Source organism: Ruditapes philippinarum, unplaced genomic scaffold, assembly GCF_026571515.1.
Source record: "Ruditapes philippinarum isolate M1 unplaced genomic scaffold, ASM2657151v2 ctg1424_1_1_1_1, whole genome shotgun sequence".
In the NCBI taxonomy this organism is placed as follows: domain Eukaryota; kingdom Metazoa; phylum Mollusca; class Bivalvia; order Venerida; family Veneridae; genus Ruditapes; species Ruditapes philippinarum.
The window spans coordinates 206,152-219,337 of NW_026862094.1; the positions used below are offsets into that span (position 1 = coordinate 206,152).

Consider the following 13,186-nt stretch of genomic DNA (forward strand, 5'->3'; position numbering starts at 1 on the left):
TGTCCAAAATATGTTACGTCATCATGGAATAAAAAAGTTTTTTAGATTTAATATTATTTATCTTTTATTAATTAATTAGCACGCTAAAATATTGATGAGAGTATAGCTCAGTGGATTATGTTGTGGCCTTACAATCAAACAAATCGAGCTCGTATCCTGTCTGATACCAATTTTTTTTATATCTGTTTTTTATTTATTTTTTGTCATGCATAGGATCTGAAATCCCTCTGCTCGGATTATTTTTGGGAGAACACTTATCAAGTCACAAAACAGATATTTCAAGAGATACTGACTATGATTATTCAGAAGTGGAAAAATGTGACACTTGCAACGACGGCACTGCGGGACCACGTACTTCTCGCACAAAAGGTAATAATAGGAAATGAACATTAAATGTAACAATACACTTAAAAATAATTTAAACAAATATCTGCCATGCTTGATTTTTTTCCAAGCGTATTTTGATAAGATCAAATAAGATTTGTACTAAAGAATTTAAAAGAATGCATGTGAGCCACTGATTTCTTTTCGGACAATATTATATAATGAGTGCATAAGGCGTAGCCACACGTGACTCGGAGGAAAAGTTTGTACAACTTACGTTTATCCTGGTATTTTTTCAGTTTGTAGCAAAATATTTACAATGATATAAGGGACAAGAGGTTTAATATATACTCAAAACTACCATCTTACACAATCAGATATACATCAGTACTAGGGATATACTACTAAAATATTACAACCACTACTTGTCAACTCATATAGTATCAGTACAAATACCAGTACTGCTGCACCAGTATGTTTGGTTTGGAAGCAAATAAATACCAGTGCTTTAACATTTTAGGGATTTTACTATCATTTTACCAAGTCTGTACACGTTATATTTTAGGACAAAATAAAAACCGTTACACTGGTTACGTTGGTTATTTTTTATGTTAGACGATAAGACAGGACAGAATGAAAAGATTGAGTACCATATGCAAGTACTAGGTACTGATTCAAGAAATCTTCATTACTAAGATTTTACTTACTTCTAGTTACTCGGCAATCTGGACTGATTTTGACACTCTTATCTGTTTTCCCAAAGACAAAATATGAACACTGTAGTATTGTTAAAAAGCACTTCAAATCGCAGCAGGTAATTAATGCTTTTCAATATAATTACAAAATAATTTAAATTTTCTTTTAAAGACATGCATGCGCGGTGTTTAGTTGATGCGGGATTCGCACATCTAAAGGCATGATTTAGAAACACTTCAACAGCTGGCCGATGTAACAGAGAAGTCATCTACAACAAACAGCCGGTATGTTACCCCAAGCGGTCATGGCGGCAATGGAAACCTGTTCTTGGGGGATTTTCAAACCAATTATTGGTATAAGGTAACCTATGTTTATCTCATTTAAATGTAAATGTTGAAACTCAAAACTCCAGACTAAGAAAATATCTTAAACATGAAAATTTAAGGGTTAATTGTTTCTTTAATCGTTTACAAGTAGCTTTATTTTCTTCTTTGATTAACTTTATATTTTGAAGAAAATGTAGATACTGTATAAATGGTCCTTAAAGAGTTATCTGTTAAAATACTTATCTGTTAAAAAAAAGCAAAAAAAAACAAAAAACATAAGGAAATAGTTCTGTAATTACATATTAATAGAAATTGTTGTTACATAGAATGTCTCCACATGTATATTCTTCGTGATCAGCATTTTTAAAATGTTCCGGAACAAAATATTATGCAGAGGGAATTCGCAACATATATCCAGCTAATACATTTTAATGCGAGATAAATTCTGTAACATTTGTTTCTGGTTTAATTAAGTTTATATGTACGGATGGTCTTATTTAACATTTACATTTTATGAAAATCAGTCATGTGACCAAGTTTACTGCATGTCATGCTCTAAAAACTGTCCAAGCTCTTCCGTTCTTTTAACTCAACGAGTTGTAAATGTGCTCTGAATAATGTTTTTTTTTATTTATTTATTAAAGCATATTAGGAAATAAGTTTGCTGCATTTTTCATTACGGACATTTATCATTTTTCTATAGATAGAATATCCTGCACTTCCGGTTCCAGTCGAACACACCGGGTGTGGTTATGGCCAAAGTAACACCTGAAGGCGAGGAATATAAGATTCAAGTCTTGAAAGAACACGGATTCCGGTTCAGTTCATGTGTCCGTCCGAGCGTTATTACGCCAGTAGGAATGTCAGCAGTGTCGCGAAGTGTGCGTGCGTTCGTCAGTCAAGACAGTTAATCATATTATCAGTGCACTGTTACAACAGCTTAGTGCAGATTTAAATAGTCTGGCTGTTTGATGGATGTTAACAACACGAAATGAATAACTTCAAATATATTTACGAGGCAGAAAAGTTCAATGTTTCTATTTAAATATCAATTGTTGTTAAAGCACGGCCATTGTTTCTGTTATAAAGAAAAATAGAACTTATTATTACTGTCTATGTTTTTTATAAACGTTAAACGTAGACTTATATACTGTTGTTGATTTATTACTTTGGGTATATACCTAAAAAATTGTCTGATTTCAATAGATGCGACCCGTGCATACTAAAACCCACCAACACACCTGTGCCTTCTGACCGTGGTCTGCATGCATTATTTCTTTTTTAAGCAGAATATAGTCTGAAAATTTCCCGTAAAGATGTTATAATTAAAGGTATATAGTGTGGTAATGGTTGAAAAAAAACAACAATTATTTGCGCCATGTATGACTCGCTTATGGGTGTTGTTATAACGTTGCTAAGCAACGCTAAAAATCGCAATAAGCGGGAAGTCTATAGTTTACATAACTTCATTACTAACTTATTTACAGCTTAAACATACTAATGGAGTGAAGTTAAGATTCAAATATAATTGCCGTTTTAAATATTGCAATTAACAACGTTAAACGTCAATTTAATTTTTCGACGTCATTTATTTACAAAGTGATCAAATATATGACGTTCTTTAAATAAGTATATCTCAATAACTAACTCTTTGATTTTAAAACAGTTTTCACCGTCATATTCAGAAAGAAATTCTCTGCAATAATAAGTGAAAAACCAAATTTCGAAAAAAATGTCATTAAGACCGGTTTTCTCGCGTCGCGCCTCATATCTATGAAAGGGAGGTGACCTTATCTTTATGAATGAAAGATGTGGACTTGATGCTTAAAGCCATAAGGTGTCTACCTCTCAACTCAAAGATGATTGGTGCAAGCTCTCAACTTGGGTATGGACTATGTTTTCTAACATTATACCAAAAAAGCAGACTACAAATCCTCCTGATTAAAACTTCCTGTCTATTATTAACCTGGGCCTGAGACATGCCCATGTTTCCTAGAAAAACCATGTATAGCAAGGGTGTGTAATTTGTATTTTTATCACAACCATGTTTTCTAATGAAATCAAGTGCTGGTAAGTCCGGGATGCAGACTTGAGTGATGAATCAGTTGCAGACTTCACACCATTACAAAAGTTGTAACTGATTCCAATTTTTCTAAAATGCCACAGAAAACCCTTGGCCTTGCTTATAAGGAAACAGTTAAACTGTATATAAATTATAAAAACACAACACAAAATAATAAATATTTTCCAACTAGCTTTATTCATACATTTTGTATTTCTTTCTTTGTACATTATTTTTCCTTCTTAATAGCACCTGTAATGTTTATGCACCTTTAAATTTACAAAATTTATACCACAGGCATACATAATGATGAAAGTTAACAAAATGGGATAAGTTGCCTAGTGATTAAGGGGTCACCCTCTTAAACTGGGATAACGAATTCAAGCCCTCGTCAAGTGACAACCAAGTTTATCTTAATATGTCACCACTACTGGCTAGTTCTTTGGAAAAATGTAAGCGCTGAGTTTTTATTAATTGTTTTATTTAAAATGAATATTTTATAAACTAAACTCAGAACTAGTGTTTCTTTGTCTAAGACACCAGAATAAAATAAAGACAAAATGATTATCTTTTATTACAAGCTTTTTAAAAAGATAATTTACCAGTAAGCAATACTATATACATGTCATGTGCCTAGTTTCACTTTTTACCTGCAAAAATGTATTAGCATATAACTAGCTGAATTTGTGCAATGGATTGTCCAAATTTTGAATCTGGAATTTTTTTTTGAAAATCAAGAGATTTCAGCATCAAAATATGACCACTGAGCATTCTAAAAGTATATACCGCCTGGTCAGAGTGCACTGTTATATAGGCTAGTCAGTCTCTATACTATTAGGAAAGACTAATCACTTTCAATTCTAGTAGAATAAAGGGTACAATCATTGAACAAAACTTGAAATAAATAAACAATGTGTTTTGTTTTATAATTATGTTAAGTTCAATTATCTTTCAATTGTAAACACCATCTGACATGTCCCTCCATGGTAACATTACATCTGGTATTCACAAGGTGAAATATATCCCAAACTTACATAATGAAACAAATATTCTTTACATCAGATCTTTAGGGAATTAATAAATTCCAGGTTTATAATATCATGCTATAGCCTCTAATACAACAAAATTAAGGAAACATGTACATCCTCGGTAACCCAGGCTATTTACCGTATAGATGTATCAGTAAATAAATGTATTAAATGTAGTATATATGGAATGTGTACCGCGGGTTCCGACGATGGTACATGTATATCACTTTTCCATATGTTTATGAATTTCAGTATTAAGAAATAACATGATAAAACAATAACATTAGAAATGAAACCACATCATTATAAAATTACAGTAAAGATCTCTCATTTCCATTGTTTTACCCCATAAAAAATATAACAATTGGCAAGGTAAACCTTTAACCAACTGCTTTAACCTACCACTACTGAATTTGTGTAATAGATTTTCCCAGATTTGAATTTGGAACAGTCCATTCCAAGTTTAAGGTATTTCAGAATCAAAATACAACTAGAAATGTGTCATCATGCCACGGATGCCCCCGCATGCAGCCAAAATTTCAGATGTTATAATATTTAGTTCCAAATTTGTTTGCACAAATTATTGTTTTCATTTAAAGTTCAAAGCCCTTAAAACTTTTCAATGTTAACACAAACCATTTCCATACAATGTTCAAGGCACTGAAATTATTCAGTCTTAACCTTTTGAAAATAGCATATTTCATATTTGTAGCCAAAATAATGGCTACATACATTTCCACAAAAGTATGAGTGCTGAAACTGAAAGTTCAAAATTTTTCCAATTTTCAAGAAAGATAAGTTTGTCAAAAATCATTGAACCACGACCAAATTCAAACTTAAACTGCTTATTCCTAAGATGTATCTATATTATTTTCAAAGTGAAAGGGACATAACTCTGCCAAAAAATCATCGAACCATGACCAAATTCCAACTTGACCTGCCATTCCTTTGACATATCCATATGTCAAATTTGAGTTGAATATGTAACACTGCTGGGTAGATAATGAACAGAAACTGTAAATTTCATATTAATTTCAAAGTGAAAGGGGCATTACTCTGCCAAAAATCATTGAACAATGAACAAATTCGAACTGGGCCTGGGCATTCCAAAAACATATCCATATGTCAAATTTGAGTTGAATGTGTTGTACTGTTGGGGAGATAATAAACAGAAACTGAAAATTTCATATTATTTTCAAAGTAAAAGGAGCATAACTCTGCCAAAAATCATCGAACCATGACCAAATTCGAACTTGACCTGTATTTTCTCATGACATATCCATATGTCAAATTTGAGTTGAAAATGTTGTACTGTTGGGGAGATAATGAACGGAAACTGAAAATTTCATATTATTTTCAAAGTAAAAGGGGCATAACTCTGCCAAAAATCATCGAACCATGACAAAATTCGAACTTGGCCTGTATTTTCTAATGACATATCCATATGTCAAATTTGAGTTGAATGTGTTGTACCGTTGTGGAGATAATGAACAGAAACTCAAAATTTCATATTATTTTCAAAGTAAAAGGGGCATAACTCTGCCAAAAATCATTGAACCATGACAAAATTCGAACTTGACCTGTATTTTCTCATGACATATCCATATGTCAAATTTGAGTTGAATGAGATGTACCGTTGGGGAGATAATGAACGGAAACTGAAAATTTCATATTATTTTCAAAGTAAAAGGGGCATAACTCTGCCAAAAATCATCGAACCATGACCAAATTCAAACTTGACCTGTATTTTCTCATGACATATCCATATGTCAAATTTGAGTTGAATATGTGCAACCGTTACTAAGATAATGAGCGGAAACTGATGATGACGGAATGACAGAATGACGGAATGACGGAAGGACGGAACAGGGTAACACTATATGCCCCGGCCATTACATGGCGGGGGCATAAAAACTAAACAGTAAATAGCCTGGTTAGAGCATAGACACACAGGCTAACCTGGCTCTTTACTAGTTGAATAGACCAATCACTTTCTGTTCCAGTAGGGTAACAGTTAAAACACTTGGAAAGTCATTGATGAGTGAAGGAAATCTTTTCAGCCATAATGTTAAGTAAGACTTTATATTCATAAACATTTCTTCTTTCAAAATGTTTTGGATTATGGTTAGTTTTTCTTACAATATAGTAAAGGATTCCAATATATATATTCTTAACAGTTATATACTTTTCACATCTCATACTTTATATACAAACATAAATCATAAACAGTTAAAGCACTTTTTGTTTAATATCCTCCTAACAAATCTGATGAAATACATGTTATCCAAGCTCGAAACAATCTCGTTATCTTTTCCCATTGACCTAAAATGCTTGTTTACGAGTTATTTGCTTATAATTTTTTTTATTTTTATTTTGCAAGCAAACATCTTAAAATATGTGTTACTAGCCTGAACAAATAAACAGAAGTTCTAAATTCTGTAACATCTATAGTCTTCATAAATTTTTATTAACTTCATAACCAAGTTTCCTAGCAGAGCAACTAATTTCATTTTCAGAACAAGACAAGTATCAACTTATTAAACCATAAAATTTGGTCAAGTATCACCTTTTTCACTTGGATTTTTTAGTAAAGTCACATCACAACCCGTCTAGGTTATGTAGCAAATCTCTGGGAGAAAAACCACTTTGGCAATCTGTTTGGTCACCATACAAAAAGGTCTCAACGTTTCTTTATTGTTTCATTATCTAAACAAGCTATTTGACTTCATTTTCTTGGTCAATACTGGCTTCTTATTTGTACCAGACGACATCCAGCTAGGAAGTTTCCTTTTGGTTCCCCCACTTTGTGTACTTGACTGTGTTGCCTCTAATTGTGACTGGGAACCAGAAGCATACTTACTTCCTGAAGGCTGGTTCCAAGATTCCCCTTGACTGGGCTTAAAGAACATGACAAAAGAAAATGTTTAAAAACACAAAATATTCATCTGATAAAATTTTAAGTTTATAGAAACTCATCTTGAATAAATGAAAGTAATTAAATTATAAAATCCAAAATATTTAGCAATCTCATTTATCTATTACTTAGAGGGATAGACAATTTAAACTTAAATAACAACCCAACAGATTTTAGATGATTTTCAAAACAAGAACTGTCAGTAGGACAGGGTTCCCAACAATTCTCAGTGCTTGATAGTAAAACAAGAGCCTGGACAATACAGAATTTTATTAGTTCAAGAAGGGCTATAATTCTGTCGAAATTAATGTTTGAGTTATGGGCTTTGGATGGTGATCTCCTATTATGCTCTCAAATAAGTGTTTGAAGTTTCAAACCATTCCCTTTAGTAGTTTTTTTAGATAACTACTTCCACACAAAAACTTCATCAAAGTGTGACAGTGATGCTAAAGCCTGGTTGAGAACAAAAAGACTGCCAAAAATAGCACCTGAGCGAACATAACCTACTCTTGCAGATAATGATTATATGAACTGTGCCATGACAAAACCAACATAGTGCGTTTGCCACTAGCATGGATACAGACCAGCCTGCGCATCTCTGCAGTCTGATCAGGATCCATGCCGTTCGCTTACTACCCTATTGTAAGTAGAGAAACTTATAATTTCAACCAATCACATTTTCAAACTTACCTCAGCTGAATCTGTCAAATCAATCTGTCCATTGTCCTGACTTGACTGGCTATCCAGCAGTATTATTGCCCCTTCACTATTCACTATCTGACCGTACTGCCGCACTAACAAAGCTATCACAATCTTGATGTGGTTATATTCTATGTAGTCTGGTAGAACATCTTTTATCTTGGTCAATCTGGTGATATCTGTAATACAAGTCCAAATACATACAGCGATACCCTAGAAATTAACCATTAGCCTGCTGGTAACGAAAGTGAGTAGGTTTTGCGGCCAATAAAGATCTACACTAGTCTACTCTTCTGTGTGGTCCGACTTGGTTCTGAACAGTTTTCAGCTCGTTTTATTGTATTTTGATTTTGAAGTCCCTTAAATCTTGAATGGACTATTTTAAATTCAAAATTGCAAAGTTAGTACTGACTGAGTATATCGAACAATGCAGACCATTATCAGATAGCATGAATGTCCTGGCTGATCTTGGTCTGCAATGGTTGTATGGGTCGATTCAGCTCCTGCCAACAGTCTTATGGGTTAAGTACATAAAATTATGAAAGCTATATAGAATGAACAAAAATATCGAATACATTGTGATATGCATTTATACAAATTACATAACAAAATACTCTCATGAAACTTGTGCCTTTAAAATTGCTTAAACATGTAAACTATTATACCAGTTTTAAGTTTCAAGTTATCTTGTTTGTTCTAGCCGTAGCCAGAAAAATATTAATCATTGTAAAATTAATAATAGTCTGGATACTGGACATAAAATACAAGTTGCAGGTCCAACAATTTATAATAATGTATACTACTAACAATTTTAGCCTTAGCAATTGTACCTGATTTGACCACATTTCCTCGGATAGCTTTTGTCACCAGTTGCTTTATATGACTAGTAACTCCCAGTGCTTCAACATCTACAGGCAGTCCAACTTTCATGGCCTCAGCCATGTGTGACATCACTGTACTAGTCTTTATACCTCTCCTTGATGCTACCTCTTCCTGTTTTAAAAAACATAATGAAAAGAGATGGGAGTAAAGTTTGTAACTCTATTACAGTTCAGTTCAGTCAATTTATTGACATTAGTTTGGCTATCAAGTAGTTAATCTATGTAGTCTTCCTGGATCCTTATAAAACTTCATCAAAATTTCCAGCAGCAATACTAGTTTTCCTATGCCACCTGTATGGAGCCTGTATGCAGAATGATTGTAAGTTTATTCTTTTGGCCAATTCTTTTTTGCTTGATTTTTTTTATTTTGTTTCTTTTATTTATTATGCCAATTTTCCAGATTTACTGTTGGAGGAAGACTGGCACCTGAGTAGAACCACAACGTTCCATAAGCTAGCTGGATTGCTTTCTCACATGAAAAAAAAATCTGAAGAACCTGGTGCAGCTCAAACCTACAGCGCTAGGCATGTGGTTTGAAGTAACGAACGTAACCACTCAGCCACAGACACTCCCTTTTTAGCTTGTTATTTTGTTCACTGATTTCTTCACATTTTTTTTTGGTCAGTCAACCTAACTGGCTTGATAACAGTAATAACTAATTTCTCTGCAAGTTACCAAGTACTAAATCCTTATGATTTCTGAATTAGTGCTGAGAGAGAAATGATAATCAGACTCTATGCCAGAGAGTATCAAAACTCTTTACATAAATTTTATAAAAAAAAAAAATTCAAATTTATTAGATAACTTTATGTATTAAACTAACAGATGTTTATTAAACAATAGAAAATTTCTTTTTACATACCAGAGAGTTATTCTGAACAGCAAACATTATGTAGGAGGCCCTTTGTGTCTCCGTCAAGCTGTAAATCTCTGCTTGAAGGTCCCGAGTAGCCTGTAAATCAAAATATAATCATATTGTGTTACTACTTATATTTTTTTCTACAGATCCACTTTGATTTGCAAAATCAACCAAGATTTAGAATGACACTACCAATGTAATTTGATGACTTTCACAGCTTATATCCAAGTGAAGATCACTTGTTTATTACAAAAGAAGTTACATTAGCATGGAAGGCATCATTAGTTCCCTGTAAACTAAATCAGCATTTTCCTAAGACATCACTGGCTTTATTTAAACAGGCATTCCTCCTATTTACAGATATACATAAACATGTTAACTTAATTTAGTAAATATTTTATGTAAAATTAAGTTGGCTAAAATAAAACAGTTATACCTTGTCAGTATCGAAAAATGATTCTGGAAAGTTGTCAGTTTTAAGATCATTATCTTTACAGAAGTTTACAATCACTTCAAGCAATGGTGCCCCAAACTTCTCAACCTTGGCCTCTGGAAAGTCCTCCAACTTTAACAAACCTGCCCTCGTACTTGGTCTAAAATTAAGATATTACACTGTTTAAATTGCATGTATAAAAATACATTAGCCAACCATGTCAGCTTTGTAAGGTCTACGTGGACATACCTCATTATATATGAGTAGTCTTTATCAGATTTTTATCAGGGTGGAGGGTGTGGCGAAGAGGGGGTTGAAACACATGGACACTTTAATGATCATGTTGGGACTTTCCAATATTCATTTGTTTTATGGGCTAGAGTAAATGAAAACTGTTCAGCAACATAAGGTAAGTATATAATGAGATTGTAAAAATAGATGTAACAGGTGAAACTTATTATAGCAATTGCGGTAGGTGTCACTGTGAATTCATCAGAAAGGGTTTGTTTTGTTTTTGTTTTTTTTTGTTTAGCTGAATATCTTCTAAACATGAAAGAATCCCAAGTCCCTGATGAGATTAGAACCCATGACAGTATAAATATAGTGAATCAAAATCAGCTACCTATACCACTTAACCAAAGGACTCTTGATGCTTCATAATACAGGGTATGGTCATATTACAAAGTTTTAGAATCTAGCCGAACTTGATACTGGTGTCAAAGGTCTGATATTATAAACACTTGTCATCACAAAAGCTAACAAATTAGGGCAATGAAGATTCTCACCTGATTTTCGCCATGTCTAGAAGTACTTTATTACTGGCTATAGAGTGTGGAGTATATCCGGTCTCCTGGGCAAGCTCATTCCTCTGTCGTATCAACTTGGTATATAAGTCAGACTGAAAATATCAATAAACCGGAAGAATATTGAGCTTCAACTAAGAATTTTCATGATTCATGTTCCAGCTTGTAACAGACCATTTTAAAATCAAAGTGCAGATGCATAGGAGTATTCCGTAGTGAGGTATCTACAGAAATTGCCAATTTATACAACCTTTAATAATGCACTAGTCAATTCACTGGTTATTGATTTGTGAAAAATAAAGAGTATTTACACTCTTCTATTTTTCATCAGTCATAGTTTTAAACATGTTACCTCACTATCATACTCCTGTTAATCCAGTACACAAACCTTCATTGTGCTGTTATTCCTCGGTTGATAAGGTTAAAGAGTAGAATGGTACAGTTTCAGAAATTTTTAAGCAGAATTTAATGTTGTGTCTTGTTAATCAAATATTATTTTTTACCAATTTCAGAAGTATATGTAGACATTCCTCAGCAATAAAGACAAAAAAAAATAACCTGAAATTACAAACAAAATTCACTGTTAATGCCTAAAACATTATTACAAATACTGAACTCACCTCTAATTTTGCTGTTCTCTCATCCACTACAACTTTCTTAGGTGTATATTTGGCATTCTGTATATCCTCATAGGGATCTTTCATCAATCCAGGCTTCTGTACAGGACTGGAGAAAGATTTCCTTAGCTCTGCTGGTTTAACCTCTGGTACATTAGGTCTGAAAATTATAAAAATATATATCTTATTATATATGTACATCAATTAATATGTTAAGTTTGACCTGCAAAAAATGTATTTAAATAACACTATGTGTAGAGCTCTATATCTAAATAGTTCTTTTGATAAGTCTTAGCATATTAATTATAGCTAAATTGTGATAAAAGCTTTCAGTTTGCTTGAGTTGACTCATTTTCAAGTATGTTTCTATAAACAGTTCATTCTGTAGAAACACATCTACATCCTGTGATCACAAAAATGATTCAGTCTGAATTGTTTAAGCTTACAATATATGATACAATGATCGGAAGTTAAAGGAACTCGTAATCATAAAAACCTATACACAATGAATTGTATAAGCTTGATTCCGTTCCCAGAAGTGAACTCTCGATCTAGTGCCTTATAAGAAAACATAGTCCTGACCCAGTAGAGTTTGAACCCATTACCCCTTGGTTGAAAAAGCAGTCATCTTAACCATTAGGCCACTTCAACATTTTTATTTAATGAAAAGATTTTAAATTAAATTTTTACAGCCTTAATTATGTCTTGTACATTTCATGCTCAGGAAAGCATACATTGTAGTTATGGCCATTACAGCATGACAATTGGGTTGGATGAACAAGGGGCTAATCTATATCAATTTCCCACCCCCTCCCCATACTGGGAGCATATAAACAGTATTACGTGCCATTACCTGAGTGACACATTGACAGATGGTTTCTCTTCTGCTGCTAGTTCTGTGTTTGGTATAAACTTGAGAGGTTTACTGCCCGACATTCCACCTGCGATACATACAGAACATTTATATATCATTTTATTACAGAACAAGAACTGTCGGAGGACAGTAACGCTCGATTTTTCAAAAAGTTGTCACAAGGGTGTTTCATTGAGTATAATAATGCTTATCTATATGAAAACATAAAATTGTCTGAAAAGGTACAAAGGCTTGTTACCGTTATTTAGATATTTTATCGAGTAAATCACTGCTTTATTATTATGAATGCATAAAATTGTCCCAAAAAACAGTAAACAGGCAAATGGTTTGAAGTAAAGGACCTTAACCAAGAAATTCCTTAAATTGAAAAATGAGCTTTTCCAAATTCAATCCTAAGCAAGTCCATTAAACACATATTCAGTAGGGTTTAAAAAGTAAAAAATACAAACAAACAAGAAAACACCCAACCATTACTCATCCAGTCTTGGGCTTTCTCAGAGACCTGAATGGTTGAACCAAACATTCCCTGTCCACAAGCTTTCTCCTCTATATATCCTTCATCTATCAAACATTTACCAAATGCTTTCCACCAACTGATTTTCTTGTATCTGTATGAAAATATAAAAAAAGCATCTTTCTTTTTTTTTTTCAAAATTCTGTACCTTGGGCA

At 33.1% G+C, this 13,186-nt stretch overlaps 1 protein-coding gene and 1 long non-coding RNA gene across 2 annotated transcripts in view; one reads left to right on the top strand and one right to left on the bottom strand.

Moving 5' to 3' along the window:
- The first annotated feature begins 4 nt into the window (after positions 1-4).
- Positions 5-3,080, top strand: LOC132717896 (uncharacterized). The gene is made up of 3 exons (XR_009624003.1): positions 5-369; positions 1,192-1,380; positions 2,050-3,080. It is a non-coding gene; the product is annotated as an uncharacterized LOC132717896 (long non-coding RNA).
- A 507-nt stretch (positions 3,081-3,587) lies between these two features.
- The window catches only part of LOC132717897 (bifunctional 3'-5' exonuclease/ATP-dependent helicase WRN-like), a 28,577-nt gene continuing 18,978 nt past the window's right edge, over positions 3,588-13,186 (bottom strand). Inside the window, exons 19-27 of the mRNA XM_060701474.1 lie at positions 12,985-13,124; positions 12,496-12,583; positions 11,646-11,802; positions 11,008-11,120; positions 10,226-10,382; positions 9,793-9,882; positions 8,880-9,042; positions 8,041-8,228; positions 3,588-7,333 (exon numbers count right to left, since the gene is read on the bottom strand). Of these exons, the coding sequence (XP_060557457.1) occupies positions 7,139-7,333; positions 8,041-8,228; positions 8,880-9,042; positions 9,793-9,882; positions 10,226-10,382; positions 11,008-11,120; positions 11,646-11,802; positions 12,496-12,583; positions 12,985-13,124 (1,291 nt within the window). The 3' untranslated portion in view covers positions 3,588-7,138. The remainder of the gene's footprint in view (positions 7,334-8,040; positions 8,229-8,879; positions 9,043-9,792; positions 9,883-10,225; positions 10,383-11,007; positions 11,121-11,645; positions 11,803-12,495; positions 12,584-12,984; positions 13,125-13,186) is intronic.